This window comes from Phytophthora infestans, genomic scaffold (genome assembly GCF_000142945.1).
Source record: "Phytophthora infestans T30-4 supercont1.41 genomic scaffold, whole genome shotgun sequence".
NCBI classification, from domain to species: domain Eukaryota; phylum Oomycota; class Peronosporomycetes; order Peronosporales; family Peronosporaceae; genus Phytophthora; species Phytophthora infestans.
The window spans coordinates 67,955-85,841 of NW_003303718.1; the positions used below are offsets into that span (position 1 = coordinate 67,955).

Genomic DNA, 17,887 nt, shown 5'->3' on the forward strand with positions numbered 1-17,887 from the left:
CTGCTAGGCTCTAAGCCTTTTGTGATCTTTACTGATCATGCGTCGTTACGCACTGCGACACAGGCACCTCATCTCTCTCAGAGAATGGCAAGATGGCTTTCCTTCTTTGCCGAGTATAACTTCGAGGTGAAGTACAAGCCGGGGCGGCTTAATGTAGTGGCCGATACGCTCTCGCGCAGGCCGGACTACGAGTTAGCTCATGTCACGACAGTGACGTCGTCAGTGCCTGACTTGATACGCGGAGCGTATGCACAAGACGACATGTGCGTAGCGCTGCTACGGGCTCTTGGGAGCGAAGAGTTTAAAGACTCTGACAAGGAATTGTCTGGGCGTTTACGCGCGAGGCTGCATCGATACTCACTCGATGGCGGCCTGCTATACTACAGCACCGACTCTGAGGATAACCCTCGTTTAGTCGTTCCTCATGATGAGGATCTAAAGTATCGAATCCTCTATGAGGTTCATGATACGCCCGTGGGCGGGCACTTAGATCGGGAGAAGATCTATGGCTTGGTGAGCTCGATGTACTGGTGGCCTAAGATGTATAAGTGGGTCGGCACCTATGTACGCACGTGTAAGACGTGTCAACGGACAAAGTCCGCGCCGAGCACGGCAGCGCCATTGGCGAGTTTGCCTGTCCCCAAGGGATGTTGGCAGTCCATGAGTATGGACTTTGTGTTTGGCCTTCCCAAGGATAAGGCGGGAAACACAGGTATAGTGGTCTTTGTAGACCGATTGAGCAAGATGGCTCACTTAGCGGCAGTGCCGGACACCATTGATGGTGAAGGTACAGCTTTGCTGTTTTTAGACCGAGTCTTTCGCCAACATGGCTTGCCTGAGGCAATTGTCTCGGATCGAGATCCGCGCTTCACTGCGAAGTTCTGGACGTCCCTCTTCAGAGTGCTCGGCACTCGTTTGGACATGTCCACGACGGACCATCCGCAGACCGATGGTCAAACCGAACGCGTGAATCGCGTTGTGGAGGATACCCTCCGAAGCGTATGCGCTGAGGCGCCAAAACGCTGGAGCCAGATGCTCCCACTCGTTGAGTTCGCATTAAATAATGCAGTGCACGCCTCGACAGGCTACACTCCGTTCTATGTGAACGGCTTGGTTAACCCTCGCGTCCCACTGACGCCGCCACGCAGTGGCTCAGGGCTTGGTGGGGGAGGGATAGCCGAGCGGCTAGCTGATGTCAGCCCTGTTGCGGTTCGCAAGCAAGTCGATGACTTTGTCCGTTTGAGACTGAGCGTAATGCGTCAAATACGCGACGCTATGGCTGAAAACCAAGACATGCAAAAAGAACATGCAGATGCCAAAGGCAGACGCAATGAAGAAAGGTTTGAGGTCGGAGACCAAGTTTTATTAAATGCAAAAAACCTACCTACTCATGCAGTGTCTGCAGTCTTTAAGACAGAATTGAGACCACAGTTCATAGGACCGTTCAAGGTCGTGGCCAAGAAGGGCCTAGCGTATACGCTTAACCTTCCGAAGAAGATGCGCACGCATCCAGTCTTCTACGTTGGCTTATTCAAGCCGTATCAGGACCCTGCTCAGGTGAGCGCGGAGGCGTTGGCGCCAACGGTGGCTGGGCCACGACAGGCTGCGCAACAACGGAAGGCCGAACCACGGCAGGCTGAGCGACAGCAGGTGGCGGGGCCACACGACGCAACAGCAAGTCGATCTGACCTTGCAGCTGAGCGACTTGACGCTCAAGGTCCGCGACTCGGTTCTGAACCGACTGTGGTTGTTCAAACCAGTCCACGCGGTGCTTCGTCTCATCGAGACCATCTGCAAGGCGACTCAGAGAGTCAGTCGTATCATGGAGATACTGGTTCAGAGAGCCCACACGCTGCTCCAGCGCGAACACGTCGCTGCGACTCGCGACGCGAGAGTCCAGCTGAGGCTCGGCCTCCTCCTGCTCTGCTCGACGAGCACGGCGAGCTCCACTTCCATGTGGAACGCCTGGTGGCGAGGCGCAGGCGCCAGGGTCGTACTCAGTACCTTGTGAAATGGAGGGGTTATCCTCACTCACAAAACACTTCCGGCAGGACTGCCCTGACGCCGTCGACGCTTTTGATCGGGCACACTCACTGCCCCGCCGCTACGGCGTACGACCGCGTCGTCAGGCGCCGAGCGCTTCCCGCCGCTAGAACGCGGGGATGACAGGTCGGTGGCTGAGCTCAAGCTCCGACCAGTGGCTGGAGCAGCCGGCTCATAGGAATGAGCGGCGCTCGCAGTATGAGCAAGAGGTGGTGACACCTCGAGGTGATGGGGACGGGGTCCCATTGTTCGTCGACGTGCTTTCGACCTAGCGAAGTCTAAGCGCGAACGTCTCTCAAGACGAATATCAGTTTCAAAGAAACTTGCTCGAAGAGCATTGTAGGAGGAGAGCCGTCGAGCTCCCTCCACCCAGCTTCGGAATTGTGCTTCATAAGCACGCTGGGATTCCCCAGGGTTGAGAACAAGCGGAATGGTTCGCATAGAGGGAGCTGGTTGGCGGTTGAGCTGCATCTGCAGGCGCGCCTGATACTCCTGAGGAGCTGTGACTTGTGGAGTCAGATATCGCTCTTGGAGCCGGTGCCGTTGCACTTGCTCATCAGCGGTCGAGGCCGCAGGCCCACACGTGTACGTGTTCAGCGGCTGCTGCGACGCGAGGCGGGCCGCTTCGGCAGGGTTCCGCGGCTGGAAGCCGTAGTCACGGCGTGACGTTAGAACAAGTGGTCGGACCACAGGTCGGAACGACTGCGAGCGCTGCTCATTGGACAGCTGACGGCCTAGGGCCTCGTCCAGGTCATTCGTAATGACGTTGTGATCGTATCGATCTTCCTCGTCATACCGCGACGATAGCGGTGGCGCATCGCGCAGCGAGCGAGTCGGATTCGAACGTTCAGAGAACGGATGCGGTGTCCGCAGGTCTCTTCTTGTTTGAGAACGCGCCGTTGAGCGGCTAGACCTCACAGAGGAAGCTGGGGAAGACGCGGCACCAGTGTGCGATCTCGGAGAGGTTGGGTTGGAGTGATCCTCACTACCCATGGGCTCGTCGTAATCGACTTCGCCCTCTTCAAGTTCCGAGAACCGAACATCGTTCCCTCTGGGCGGCGCCCGCAGCTCTGACAAGCTTTGAGCTTTGCTCTCTTCTTGTTGACGGCTCATGGAGCGTTGACCGTGTCGACGGCGATACTCTTGGTGGTACTCTGCCACCGAAAGAGACGAAGATGCTCTTGGAGCAGTTGCGGAGAGCAGTTGGGGGTCTGGGACCGACGAGGCAGGGGCGGCGTGACGCGCTGGAGACGTTGGGCCGTGGGCCGGAGTGGAAGTGCCGGGCATCAAGGATGCGAACGCGTTTGTGGAGCTGCAGAACGCAGAGGTGAGGTCTAGTGACCTCCGTCGACGTGACCTCGCTGAGGAAAGTTCGAGAACGGAATGTTCTCATCTTAGTGAGGGAGAGTGTAACGGGGTTATATGGTGTGGAACACACAGGGGTACGAAGTACCCGCAGAGTTAACAAAATCTCAGTACATAAGTTGGAGAGTTAACAAGGTCTCTCAGTACGTTAGCTGAAAGCCACACGCTATGCATTTGATTAGATTTAACTATGCTAGATTGTTAAAGAGATACATTTACCCCTAGGCGGCTTGGCCGCAATAATAGTAAATAAAACACTTCTGATTTTGAAGCATAAAAGTTAAGGTATTAACTTTGAGCCCTGGTCTTGGGCTGTATGTGTCCTTTGGATAAGGAACTTAGTATTAGTGACTCTTTGAGTCGAACGTCTTCCTCTGACGCTAAAGCTACGGCAGCATCGCTGCAGTTGGCGTCTGTAAGAGAGGCGATGTCGAAGCGAATGTCGGGAATAACGGGGCGCTCCGGGTGGTCATTGGCAATGAGGTACGCTAGAAGCGGTTCTTCGTGGATAGCTGTGTCGCGGTCTTCCTCTTATCGGGGTCGTGAGTATCTTGGGCCGACGTAGGAGGTAGTAGTATTAGCGACGCTACTTGGGATAGTAATGTTAAAGTTGATATATTCTTGTGTTGTTTGTTAGAAGGAAATCCACGACTGACCTCCTCATTTCACCTCGCTAAGAGCTTTCAGAGCTCCTTACCTTTCCGCAGATCCCTCGTGTGTGGCGGTCCAGCTCCGGTTCCCGCCACGACCAGCTGCTTCACGACCTCACACTTGAAACGTCACTGTCTTGGTCGCAGGTCCCGCTTGCTTGGACGTGGTCCGGAGAGTCTGGAGTGAGTAGACCTTCTGCAGGCAGTCAGCCAGCATCGTTAGTACACCATCTAACTGTACACCGTGACAATTCTCCCCGACTGACGCTCGGTGCCCTCGCCGAGCCACATCGCCCGGAGCCTGTCGCACGGTGTCTTCCACGGTCAGATCGGGAACGTTCCCACGTGACGTTCCATTCGGACTCTCGCTCCGTACTCCAGACGACGTTCCTTCGGCCTGCATGTGTCGCAGTCGCTCCACGCTAGGAAGCTATCTTTCCTTTTGACACTTAACCGTAACGTTCCGTCGTTTCTCCGCCGTCTTGGCTTGTCTCTCCTCTGTTGGTTCCTCGCTCCCATCTCCAATGAGTCCTCCTTTAAATGCTTCGTCTTTTTCCAACCTGACTCGTCACAAACTTCCTCGCGTTCCAACCCGACGCCCTTCTGTCTTCGTAGACGCTTGACGTTCCCAAAATATCCAACTCCGTAAAACCCAAAGAACAACTCGTGGTCGTTCCAAAATAAAAATATGCACACGTCACTCAGTGTATTGAGTCTCAGCGAGCCCCAAACACTCCCGTGCAGTCCCACAACTGCACGCATTCTAACCGGCTCCCGTTGCCAGCTAGAACAACACCTCAGCATCGTCGACATCAGCATTGGCTTCGACCAATCTGACGTTCCGACGCAACTCCGGTAGACCTCTTTTCTTCCGATCTGCGTCCTCAAAGGCACGTATCATCGCTCCAAACTCCGGTGCCAACGCCGCTCGAGACAACCAGAACGTCTCATGCGTGGCGGTGAGTACGAGATACTGCAGCTCACGCTTTCCGACTCTCTTCGCGATCACGTCCACTATCGGCGACGACACTCCCGAGAACGCAGTTTCTTCTTCGCCAATCGAGAGACGTTCCACAAAGCTCGTCGACGGCAAGTCCTCGACGTCCAATGGACCTGTACCGTCCTCATCCTCTTCTTCTTCGACTCTGTCAGGCTTCTCGTCTGCGTAGGGTCTGCTCCAGCGTCCTTGAAAACGCTTCAGACGGCTAACGTTTACTGTGACGACCTTGTTCGGGTGCGTCGGAATCGCGATCTTGTAGGCGTTCTCCCCGACTTGGCCAACAACACGGTAGGGACCGTGCCAGGAGAACGCCAGCTTCTTCGTCCTGCGTTCCCTTACTCGGGCTCTAAAGTACGGGTACACCCAGACAGCGTCTCCTTCTGCATATGTCACCTTCACTTGGTTGTTCAGCCTCTGCTCGTGTCGATCCTGAGCCTTGAGTAGTTGTCGTTCCACAAGACGACGCGAGTCACGCAACGAGCGATTCAATTTCCGGCGGTACGTCGCAACTTCATTACTCTTCCAGTCCCTTCCCGTGTATAGGAGCGCCAAGTCAATAGGTAGCACAGGATCACGTCCGTACAGACTAATGAACGGGGTGTCGCCGAGGCCTTCGTGATATGCCGTCCGGTACGCAAATAGGACCCTTGGCAGGTACACGTCCCAATCCATCTGCGTCTCGTTCACGAACATACGTAGCATCCCCATCAACGTTCCGTTGAAACGTTCCACCAGACCTTGTGTCTGCGGGTGGTACGCCGCTCCGAACAACTTTTTAATCCCCAACGTCTGATACAGTGACTTGGCCAGATTGGACGTGAAGTTGGAACCACGATCACTTAGTAGATGTTCCGGTACTCCATGTTGGCAGATAACGCCCTCTATCATTGCGTTCACAAACGAGATCGTGTCCAACGAAGTGACCGCAAATGCCTCGACCCATCTTGTGAGATAGTCCACAAACACCAGGATGTACTTGTTTCCACGAGGCGTGACGACCAATGGTCCAATTGCGTCGACTACGAGTAGCGAGAACGGGCCAGACAAGTCCTGAACTGGCATCCGTTGCATCAGCCCAGCTCTCCAAGGTCTATGTCCCTTTCCTCCACTGCAGATAGAACATTCACGCACGTACTCGATCACGTCCTTCCTCCACCCATGCCAATACACGTGGCGTCTCACCTTGTCCGTCGTCTTCGTTCTCCCTAAGTGAGCAGAGAAGATGCAGGACCGTTTCTATACACGGTAACGGGACAGTTGGAGCGCACACAGTTCTGGCTGGACCGGCACGTGCTCCTAGATGTACGAGACGTGCCAGAACTCCGTTTCGAATCAAGTAGTGCGGAGATATCTTCAGCACACTCACTCTCAGTTGTGGATCAAGGGCCAAGGCTCCATCTTTCAGGAACGCCTTCAGTGCTCGCAGCCAGGGCACACGTTCTTGTTCAGCAACAAACTTGTCGTAATCTAACCCAAACACGTCAATCGGTGATGAGTTCGCCTGTAGAGCCCTCCCTTGCGAGTCTTCTTCCTGATCTGCTTGCGTGAGAGGCTCGACAGCTACGGGCGCATCCTCTGTCTGTTGGTTACTTCTCTCGGTCTTTCCGTTAGGATCCGTAGTCTCGGCAGGCTCCCCGACTGGGATAGGAACGTCAGTGACGTTCCTATCCAGCGTTCCGTTTAAGACTTGCGTTCCCGATCGAGTCTGCATTTCGTCTGAAGTCGGCACTTGTAAGTCAGGAGTCTCTTCCTCACTGCACTGTTGTTGAAAAGGTCCGCCATTCTGATTGCACTAACAATACCAGCATCCGGTCGGTGATACAGCCTCGACAAACCATCAGCGTGTCCCATCGACGTTCCATACTTGTGGTATATCTTAAACCGTAGCTGCGACAGCTCCATGGCCCATCGTGCCAACTTGGCGTTTGACGTTCTTGTTGTCTCGCCGAAGATCCACGTGAGAGCTTGATGGTCTGTGTACAGATCAAATTCCGCGTGACTCAGATAGCACCGGAACTTGCGTGTCGACCACATGATTCCCCAGCACTCAATTTCTGTCGTTCCACTTGTCTTGTTAACCCAGCTCCGCTGTGATCCAACCAGCATCTTACTCGTGTACGTGATCGCCCTGTCTCTCTGGTCGACCTCTTGCATCAGACATGCTCCCACTGCTAAGTGTGACGAATCGACATAGAGCTTAAACCTCTTCTTAAAGTCTGGATACACCAGTATCGGTGGCTTCACTAGTGCTCGTTGTAGTTGTCGGAACGCGCCGGGATTCGCTGCGATTTCTGCGCCGCTGAAACGCTTGAAGCAGAAGGACGTCGATTTCAGATGGGACGACGACTGCGAGGGCATGTAGCGTCGAAAGTAGCTTATCAGACCCAGGAATGCTCTAACCGTGTGCAAGTCATGCGGTCTCTCGATGTTCATGACCGCTTTTGCCTTCTCAGGGTTCGGTAGGATTACAGTCTGAGTCACGATATGCCCTAGGAACGCCACTTGCTCACGTCCCCAATGACACTTCTTCATCTACAGCTTGAACCCTGCCGTTCGGAAACGTTCCAGGACCTGGCGTACTCGAATCAAATGGGTCGGAAAGTCGTCACTGAAGACAACGCAGTCGTCTAAGTAGACGATACACGTCCTCCACTTGAATTCAACGAGAACGTTCTCCATCAGTCGCTCAAATGCAGGCACGGCGTTACACGAGCCAAACGGCATGACCAACTACTCGTAGAGGCCGATTTCCTCGTGAAAGCCGTCTTTTCCACGCTGTCGAGATCCATTAGAACGTTCCAATATCCCGAAGCGATGTCCATAGTGGAGAAAAGTTTCGCGTTCCCCAGAACGTCCAGGATGTCGTCGATCAAAGGCATTGGGTGACTGTCCATCACGGTCACAGCGTTTAGTTTCCGATAATCGATGCAGAATCTTACGCCACCATCAGGCTTCCGTATCATCAACACAGGACTGGCCCACGGGCTTGTCGACGGTCTGATAAGTCCGAGATCCAGGTACTCTTGAATTTCGGCTTCCATGACATCTCCTTCAGCTTTCGACACTATGTACGGAGGCTGTTTAATAGGCGCGTGATCTCCGGTGTCAATACTGAATCGTAGCAGGTCCGTCCTCCCAGGCTTCATAGAAGTTTCAACGAATAAGTCCCTTAGGTCCTTCGACATCTTCGCGAAGAGACCCCTCTGTTCTTCTCCGAGTGACGAGTCTTCAAAGTCCACTTCGAAGTCGTCCTCCTCGCTGTCGTCCATGGCGGCACTCTTCTCAGCCTCTATCGTTTTACTTCTGTCCGTCACGTTCTTTTTCGTCGTGTTCAGCACTGCACTTACGTTCCTCGTCGTTTCATCTGACTTAGAAACGCTAGTTGCGAACGCCGACTTGGGAACGATGGTTACAGCAGCAACGTACGCGCCAGACTTGATCTCTACCTCTTCCGCGGAAGCATTACATACTTCGACAAATACCTTTCCATCCGTCACGGTACACAACGTCCTCGCGACTCTCAAAGACTCGTCCGTTCCGGGAACGCCCTCGACCAACACAGCTGAGTGGTCCTTCATCGTTTCGCGAACGCTCGATCTCACTAAGGCCTGACGTCCGGGTTCCAAACGCACCGTCGACGATATCGTAGCCGCGTAGGTTTCTTCTACTCTTGTCGCACCCAACGGGATCACGTCTCCCGTCTCTTTCAGTGTAATCGACTGCTCCTCGAGGTCAATCACCGCGCGGAACGCCCTTAGCGAGTCCGTTCCGAGAATAGCGTCTAAAAACAAGTGATCGGTCACGACGAAAGGACGCGTTTTCTCCAGCGTTCCAAGCGTGACGGGCAAGTCGATAACCCCACTAACGCGAATCTTGTGCCCCGAGACACTATCCAAGCCCCCAGTATAAGGTCGTAGAGGTTCAGAGGCTCGACCGAGACGCCTCAGCACGCGTTTGTCGACAAGACTGGCAACCGCACCTGTATCAGCCAGCATTTCGGACGGGCAGCAATCAATAAAGCCGTCCGACAGCGCTTGCACACCCCCAACGCTGCAGATGACACGCTTGCCATCCGGCACGACACTTTCACCGTCGTCGAAGACATCATCGCCGCTCACTTCGCGCAGCCCAGGGCTTCTTCGCGGCTTGGGAGCTCTTCTCACGTTTAAGAAATAGACTTCGGGCTCCTCTTCTCCTATTTTGGGATCTCCGTCCTCAATAGTCGCACCAAAAGTCACCCTCTTCCTGGAACTTGTCCCAACGGTCACAGCCACTATTTTCGACGTCTTCTCTCGTCTGTCGCACAGCTTGTCGCGAATAACGGAAGCTTCTGTCCCGAAATAGTCTCGCGCCAAGGCCAACGCTCGATTTTGGAACGTCTTAGTCAGCGTTCCACCCACTTCAACGAGGTATTCTCGGAACGAGTCCTCCTCTCTCTCTCTAACTCTGTTCTCTTTGTCGCGCAAGGGAGGGATGTCGTCTTCAGCATCACCGTTCCCCCCGCTCTCAGGAAGGTAGCGTTCCGCTCTTATTTGAGGAGTTCGTACACTCGGTTACGAATTATGGAATGCCACTGAAATGGTAACGTTCCCTTCTCCTCCGCAGGGAGTTCCGAGATTGGCACGAAGTCCTTCTCGAGTTCGACACAAACGTTCTGCACGAACTCGTTCTCCAGCGCGTCCTTAGACATCCCCGTACAACCCTTACGTTCGTCCTCGTCCGTCGTAACGGAACCAACGACCGTCGTCGACTTCTCTCCCGTCCCTCCGACATCCTTGAAGTCTCGATTGGCACGTTTCGCTTCAGTCGACGTCTCTAGCGTGTGAGTGTACCAGTCCGGCCAATACGCTGGCGTTCCGAGATCTCCAAATGAGACCTCCCGGGTACGTTCCAACACGTCTTTCGGTATCCCAAGCTCGGCACTCATTTCCGCGAGTGTCGGCTTCCCTTGTTCATCCGCGTTCCGCTTGGCACGTAGCCGCACCTCGTCTTCGTTCATCGGGAACAATCGTTCTTCCAGTTCCTTCTCGTACTCCTCGGGTTCATTCTTCACTACCTGGCTGCCACCGTGCTCGAGCATGTCCAGCTCGTCGTCGGTAAACAAGCGTTCGTAGTGCTGCGTCAAATCCTTCCCCTTAGTACGTTCTTCGTCCTCCTCGGCCTTCTGAGCTTCTGTCCTTTCTTGACCTGTGCTCACTTGTCCAATGACTGCCGAGAACTGACTTGACCTGGCGCCAGATGCGTCCTCCGTGATCGTTTCGAGAGCTCCTTCGTACTGCTTTGAGCGGGTGGACAGCGTCTCCACCTCCTCACTCTCTTGGCACTTCTCTTCGGCGTCCGACTTAGTCTCGGGGCGTTCCGTTGCTCCCTTACTGACGTCTTCCACCAACTTAGAACGTTCCGTTGCTCCGTTTTCATAGTTTAGCTTCGCAGAGAAACGTTCCGTTGCTACCTCAGCGACCACTCCGTCTCGTGCGGGCCTCTCCGTAGAGCCCTTAATCTTCTCGTTTTGTTTCAGTCCAGTCCGCTTCGTCGGACTGCTCTCTCTGCTTGTTCCACTTTTAGTTTCCACAATTTTCGTCGTTACGCTCGTGACTGGAACGTCACGAGCGCCTTCATCGTTCATCACACCTCTACTGAGAGCCCTCTGATGTCCACCCGGCAAGTCCCGTCGCGCTGAACCCTCATCTCTCTTCGTGTCGCCAACCAGGCAAGAGGAAGGAGCGACACTTCCTTCCCCTTCCTCCTGCCCCCTTCATTGTTGGGACGTACCAGCGGGTGCAGTCACGCTCTCGGCGGCCACGCTCTGCATCATTCTTCGCAAAGTATCGAGGCTCGGGCATCTCGCCACCAGGTGACCCGCCTTACCACACAGCAGACATTTCGCTTGGCGTCGCTCTCCGTTCCGGTGATTCCCTTGGGGTCTTGGCCAGCTGCACGCCATCGAGTAGTGTCCAAGTTCGTTACACCGATTGCAACGGCCTTGTCCACGGGGACACGTCTCACGTCCACAGCGTCCGCAAACCACTTCTCCTTCCGTGGTACGCGTGTCAGGCCCTAGTCGGATGCGAAGAGGTGCAAGCGGTGCGCCAGCCACGTTCCCATTCGGAGTTGGAACGCCAGTACTTGGAACGTTCGTAGGGGCCACGGCGCCAACGAACCCTTGTGACGCTCCAGGATTCTGCTGCTGCTTCAGCATGAACTGGTTCATTTGTTGAAGCTGCTGGAGCATCTGCGACTGCGTGGACGTCACCGCGCTCACGTTCCTCAGCGTCGTTCCACTATCCGCAAACTCGTCCTCTTCTTCCACAGGGAGGTGCATATTCCTGTACAACAATAAAGCGCACGCTTCCTGGATCGACGCAGCTAAGTTCGCGTTCAAAACGGCCCGCATCTTCTTGTTCCTTACCCGTCGAGAAGCATTCGTACTGCATACGAGGCTCGTGATAGTCTGGGTACTCGCACATCGTGATGATCCTGTCGCCCCACTCTTCCGCAGATTCGCCGTAGTTTCTCCTAGCGGCCTTGAGTCGGCTCCACAACTGGGCTGGCGTCTGAAAGATGAAGCGGTTGTGGAATCTCAAACGTGGCAGGGTTTCAAAATCGGTTGATCCTCGCATTTGTACCACCATTCCTGACCCAACTTGCCCTATCGAACGACGAACTGGCCAGCTCGAAAGGCTGCCAACCGCATTTGGTCGTCCATACCCGAGCGTACATTTCTCGAAGGAACGCCAGAACGCGACCGCTCTCTCATACGTGGTCGTCTCTGAGTAGAATGGAACGATAACTTTCACTGCGCTCCGCAATTCCGTCGGGATACTAATAATCGGAACGTCCCGCTGAGCGCCTCTCCCTGACCCGTGCGAGCCATTGCGGACTCCTTGGTCGTAGTACGGACTCGTTACTTGCCCTTGCGGAGGTACTGCGTTAGGTGCGTACCTTCCTCCCTGAGCACCCACGCTCCCTTTTTGTCCTAGCGCTCCTGCTCGTCCCTGGAACGTCGCCACATTCATAGGAGACGTTCTCTGGAACGGCAATCCGTACGTTCCGCTTCTGGGGCTGGTAGGTGTCAGCCGTGCAGACGCTGCAGACCACGCGGGGATCGTTCCAGCAGTAGCCCACCCAGGTGTCGACGTCATTGGCGGTTGGAAGGGAGGGTAGAATGCACTCCTTTGGGGCGTTCCACCACCTCCAGCGTTCCACGTGGATCCAGCCGTTGGAATTGACACACCTCCATACGAAGGATAGCCGCCATCGGCATTCGGCTAGGTGTCGAAACCGGCGTTTGATTCCTCATCCTCGGGGTCATAGGTCCTTGGTACCCCATCACTGAAGACGTCACTGGTCGGGTCGGCGTCGGCACGGTATGTGGCACGTGTCCTGTAGCTTGAGGTCTTGGAGACGGCACCGGCGTTCCATTCGTCACTCCAGCCCTCTGTAGCAATTGGGCGAGACCGTCCATGATGAGAGCCTGTAAGGCTGGGTCCGTCGTCGGCGTTCCACTTCCTCTCGTCGGCGTTCTCATCGATTGAATAGGCTTCGCTCCTCGACTTCCACCAGGTACGTACGCTCGCGTAGGTGTTCCAGCAACAACAGGTGTAACTCCTGGAGCACTTCTGCTTCCTTGTTGGCCTGGCACGCTGTTGTTGGGCTGTCCGTACGCTGACGTGACCAGGGGCGCGTCTCTTCTAGAGTTGTCCATCGGTTGCAAGGAGGGACGACTCCGATCCAAGGCGAACCCCAACTCGCGACGACCTCCCGAGTCCATCACCGAAGCGTCCAAGGGCGTACCCGTCGTCGTCCTTGCAGGCGTCGTTCCTTCGCTGGGCGCCGGTTGATGTGCCCACTGCTCAAGGACTGTGTTGGACATCTGTCCACCCTGAGGCGTTCCAGACACAGAATCAACCGTCCTTCTCGTCCTGGAGACGGAGACGCCACGTCGAACATGTCCTCGCCTTCCACGTGGACCGCTCTTGTCTTGTGCCTTCCTGTCTCGGGATCAGCTCGCTGCGGCATGCCACGTCCCCCGCCATCTCCCGGGCGTTCCCTTCCTTGAAGTCTCTGCGGCGTGCCGCCGTCAGCAGCTCTCTCAGCGCGCGCTTCCTCTTCCTCCTCAAGGATCCCCACGGGCTCCGTTTCCAACGGAGGAGCCCATCCTCCTACCCCTTCACTGACTCCAAGTCCCACGCCGGACCATCCTTGAGCACTCATCCATTTCCCACTTCTCTCTTCTTCTTCCTTGACACTCCGTTGTCAAGGCTTCTTTTCATGCTTGTACTCCTACAAAATTCGGCTAGAAGATACCCTGCTTCTCCACCAAATTGTCGCGGTCTTCCTCTTATCGGGGTCGTGAGTATCTTGGGCCGACGTAGGCGGTAGTAGTATTAGCGACGCTACTTGGGATAGTAATGTAAGAGTTGATATATTCTTGTGTTGTTTGTTAGAAGGAAATCCACTACTGACCTCCTCATTTCACCTCGCTAAGAGCTTTCAGAGCTCCTTACCTTTCCGCAGATCCCTCGTGTGTGGCGGTCCAGCTCCAGTTCCCGCCACGACCAGCTGCTTCACGACCTCACACTTGGAACGTCACTGTCTTGGTCGTAGGTCCAGCTTGCTTGGACGTGGTCCGGAGAGTCTGGAGTGAGTAGACCTTCTGCAGGCAGTCAGCCAGCATCCTTAATCCACCATCTAACTGTACACCGTGACAGCTGGGACAAGAATGAAGATTCTGAGTGGTACACGACACGAACTAAATCTATCGGTTTGACGGGATTTTTTGTGGGAGTAATATCAGTTGCATAAATTTCAGTTTTGTTTGGTCGTCCTCAGTCCTATTCCTGTAGACTGTGTGAGGGAATCGGAAAAGGGCATTGCGAAACCTCTCTACACTCCTGGACACAATTATACGGCCACCTCGTCGAGTGCCCATAACTCAGTCAATTTTTATTATTTGACGGGGCGGTTTTCACACAAGTTGCAAAACATGCTTCAAAATAGCAAGGATGTGCTAACGCTCGCGGTTTTGCACTTTATAGGGAGGCTCACATACAAAAAAGAGATTTGTCAGGCTGGACACAATTTACGGCCACCATCGGCCCAATACAAAAACCTATATAAAATAAAACATATGTCATTTTGGCTGACTAGAAATTTGTATGGACTGAGTTACTAAGGGCGATTGAATGGACACTAGGGATCGAGAGCTCAAAGTAGTTGCATGGGCGTGTACACAATACTGTTATATGTAACGTGTTGTACTCGCACCTCTGCTTGATCGATATTGATGGAGAACTTTTAGCTAGTGTCAATAGGCCCATCCGCATTTTTTTTACTGTAGCAGATCATATGGAGAACACCGTGTAGTCGTCGCGATCTTACATTTAAAAATTCTCCATCAATATCGATCAAGCAGAGGTGCGAGTACAACACGTTACATATAACAGTATTGTGTACACGCCCATGCAACTACTTTGAGCTCTCGATCCCTAGTGTCCATTCAATCGCCCTTAGTAACTCAGTCCATACAAATTTCTAGTCAGCCAAAATGACATATGTTTTATTTTATATAGGTTTTCGTATTGGGCCGATGGTGGCCGTAAATTGTGTCCAGCCTGACAAATCTCTTTTTTGTATGTGAGCCTCCCTATAAAGTGCAAAACCGCGAGCGTTAGCACATCCTTGCTATTTTGAAGCATGTTTTGCAACTTGTGTGAAAACCGCCCCGTCAAATAATAAAAATTGACTGAGTTATGGGCTCGACGAGGTGGCCGTATAATTGTGTCCAGGAGTGTATTAAGTTAATACTATTAACTGCTTGACTTCGTACCCCGATTCTGTATTCCTGTGTGAAGGTAATCCAAGAGAAGGGATTTCCGAAGGGTTCATCTGATCTAGTACTGTTGTACTGGCTTATGGTAACTCCTCGCTGCAGTAACGCGTCCATCTCCCTATATCGAGCCTCTTTGGCAAAAAAGAGGCTTTGCCCAGACGTGATTTCGATGCTACGAGTGCGACGTTTTGCTGTGGGGCCAACAACTGTTGTTGGCCCCACAGCAAAACGTCGCACAGTTACTGTACGCTCGCAATCGTCAGTGGTAAATGTACTTACAGAAAAAAAACCGAGTCGCATGCATGTGCTGTCCTTCTATTAATATCGCCGGGGCGTTCCCTTTTACATGAAGCTGGAACGGGTTTCAGCTTCACCTAGTGAAGCTTCACCCCAAGTGAAGTCTGCCCTGACGACTGTATTAATAGGCCATCTTCACCACTTGTTTCAATTCGTAGTCAGAACGCGTATCGCACAGCAAGTGGTATCATACAACTTGAAGTAAATTGCAGGTGCATACCGGTGCCAGAAAAAAAAAACCTTTGAAATAAAGGGAGAAGCCGTTTACAATCCGTCAATCCGTTGGCTGTTTGTTGCAAACAGACGAGGACAGTCTCGGTTGGTGAAAGTTTCTGACATACGCCTCTACATACAAGTACCGTATTCGGCTGAGTATTGTAATCAAGGTACGCTAGAACAAATATAACGCTTATCATTAGATTAAAGTCAACAAAGAATCTTGATTGACTTTTACAAATCATTTTATATTGGAAATAGTTAATCAAATCCAGCTTGCGGCAATCACTGCCACACGTGCCAATGGCGCACTGCTATGATGCCAATCGTCTGTGCGGAGCTTCCTGTGGGCTGGGCCCGACGTTGCTCTACTCTGTCTAACACCAGAAGCCGTGAGGAGTCACTATTCATTTCCTCTGCAAGGCGTCACAGGCTCTGCGGAGATTTACCTCGCCACCCAGTAGATTCGCTCACTAACCTTCAATATGAAGCTCTTCCTGCCCACCCTCGTCGCCTCCGTGGTGCTCATGCTTAGCGGTGGTGCTGACGCTCTGAACGTAAAAATGCCCGGCGCCAACTATAACTCGCGCAAGGGTCCGGATTGGGCTGCTGACAGCGCCAAGTGCAAGACCGCGTCCGAAGTGCAGAAAGACATGTACGCCTTGAAGGGTATCACTGACAAGGTTCGCATCTATTCGCTGGTGGACTGCAATCAAGCCGAACTCGTTCTCCCGGCTGCCAAGAATGCAGGACTGAAGGTGCACCTAGGTGTCTGGACGACCAAGAGCCACGATTACCTTCTTCAGGAGAAGGCCAAGCTGGTTAGTCTCATTGATTCGGGTCTGTACGACGACAACGTCATTGGTCTTCACGTGGGAAGTGAGACCATTTACCGCAAGGAAATTAACGCAGACACCGCCATCAGCTACATGAAGGAAATCCGCGACTACATCCGCGGTCGTGGCAAGAACACGCCCGTCAGTATCGCCGATGTTATTGACATCTATAACGCCAACCAACAGCTCATTGATGCGGTGGATTACGTCTCTGTCAACCAGTTCTCCTTCTGGGAACGCGCTGATTTCAACGAAGGTGCTGCCATCACCCTCGATCGCCTCAAGAACCTGCGTGTGGCTGCTGCCAACAAGGGCAAGAAGGTCGTCATCTCGGAGACGGGCTGGAGTTCTGGTGGCTCGGATCCTGCTGCCGGCGTCGCTTCGCCTGAAAACCAGGCCAAATTTTTCTCGGACTTCTACCAGATGGCTCGTTCCCACGACTTCGACTACTACTGGTACGTCGCGTTCGACTCCAAATGGCGAGTCACGAATGGTGGCAAGGAGGTTGAAGCCGATTTCGGCATTTTCCAGGAGGATGATGTCATGAAGAGCAACTTCCAGCAGCTCACTATCGGGTGGAAGGATCCCCGTGCTATCCGAAACGCTGGCACCAACTTACTACTGTCCGAAAAAGACGGCAACGTGTACATGTCGAGCAAGTCTTCCGACTGGCTCGTTCAGGAGCAGCAGGTGTGGTTCTTCGACTCGGCTACTCAGCAAGTCCGCTCCAAGAGCAGTGACCGCTGCCTGGACGCCTACCAGGCTTGGGACGGTGGTATTGTGCACGTGTTCCGTTGCTTGGATAATGAGGCCAACCAGAAGTGGACATTGGAAAGCGAGACTGGCAAGCTGAAGCATGCGAGACATCAGGGCTTCTGTCTGGACACTGACCCTGCACAGGGCAACAAACTGCAGCTGTATGGATGCTCGCCAAACAACCCGAACCAAAAGTGGAGCATTATTGACCCCGCCACCATCTAAGTTTGCGAACGTGTCTCCTGCTTTGTCGAGTTAACGTTAACTCTAAATTCAAAATTAGAGCTGGACGTGCTTGCGTGTTCGTTCTCGTCGTGTTGGTTAGAGATTTCCAAACAGGTGTGTCCAAATTGGACAATACTAAAGCTAAAAAGAGAAAAGATTAAGATGCGACAACTCATGATCCTAAAGAGAACCGTCCCTAAATGTTAACGCCATTTTGAGGTTTTTGAAAAGCAAACTCTGGCAGCCAGCGGGGGCGACAGAGACACCAAAAACAAGTTGTAGGTGTGGGACACTAAAGAGATAGCTTTGCAGGACACAATAGTCAGCACCTGTCTCAGCGCTGTATCGAAATGACTGTACCAAACACATTTCTTCGTGAGGTCCATTTTTTTTCATGCGAACTTCTTTTCAATCGCTTTTTAAGCATCTTTTCCATGGACGATAATTGAAGTCGTATACTCTCTTGGTGTTTGCCGGTGGCACGTCTCACCATAACTGGTAAAATAGTGATGAAGAAAACCTTAGTTAAAAGTTAAGGACAAGCGAAATTATTCTCAAAAAGCGACTTTAGCGTGCATAACTACGTAAAAAATGTCTCAACGTTAACGTCGCTTTAACTACTTCGCATCACCAATATTATATCGTTCCAAAATATCGACTGAGTTAC

At 53.1% G+C, this 17,887-nt stretch overlaps 1 protein-coding gene across 1 annotated transcript; it reads left to right on the forward strand.

Annotated features, from left to right (window-relative positions):
* Positions 1-15,888: 15,888 nt before the first annotated feature.
* PITG_15980 (glycoside hydrolase, putative) lies at positions 15,889-17,220 on the forward strand (the record flags this gene model as incomplete). Its single annotated transcript, XM_002897722.1, has 1 exon — positions 15,889-17,220. One exon carries the CDS (start codon positions 15,889-15,891, stop codon positions 17,218-17,220), a length of 1,332 nt encoding a protein of 443 aa, XP_002897768.1.
* Between the last annotated feature and the right edge of the window lie 667 nt (positions 17,221-17,887).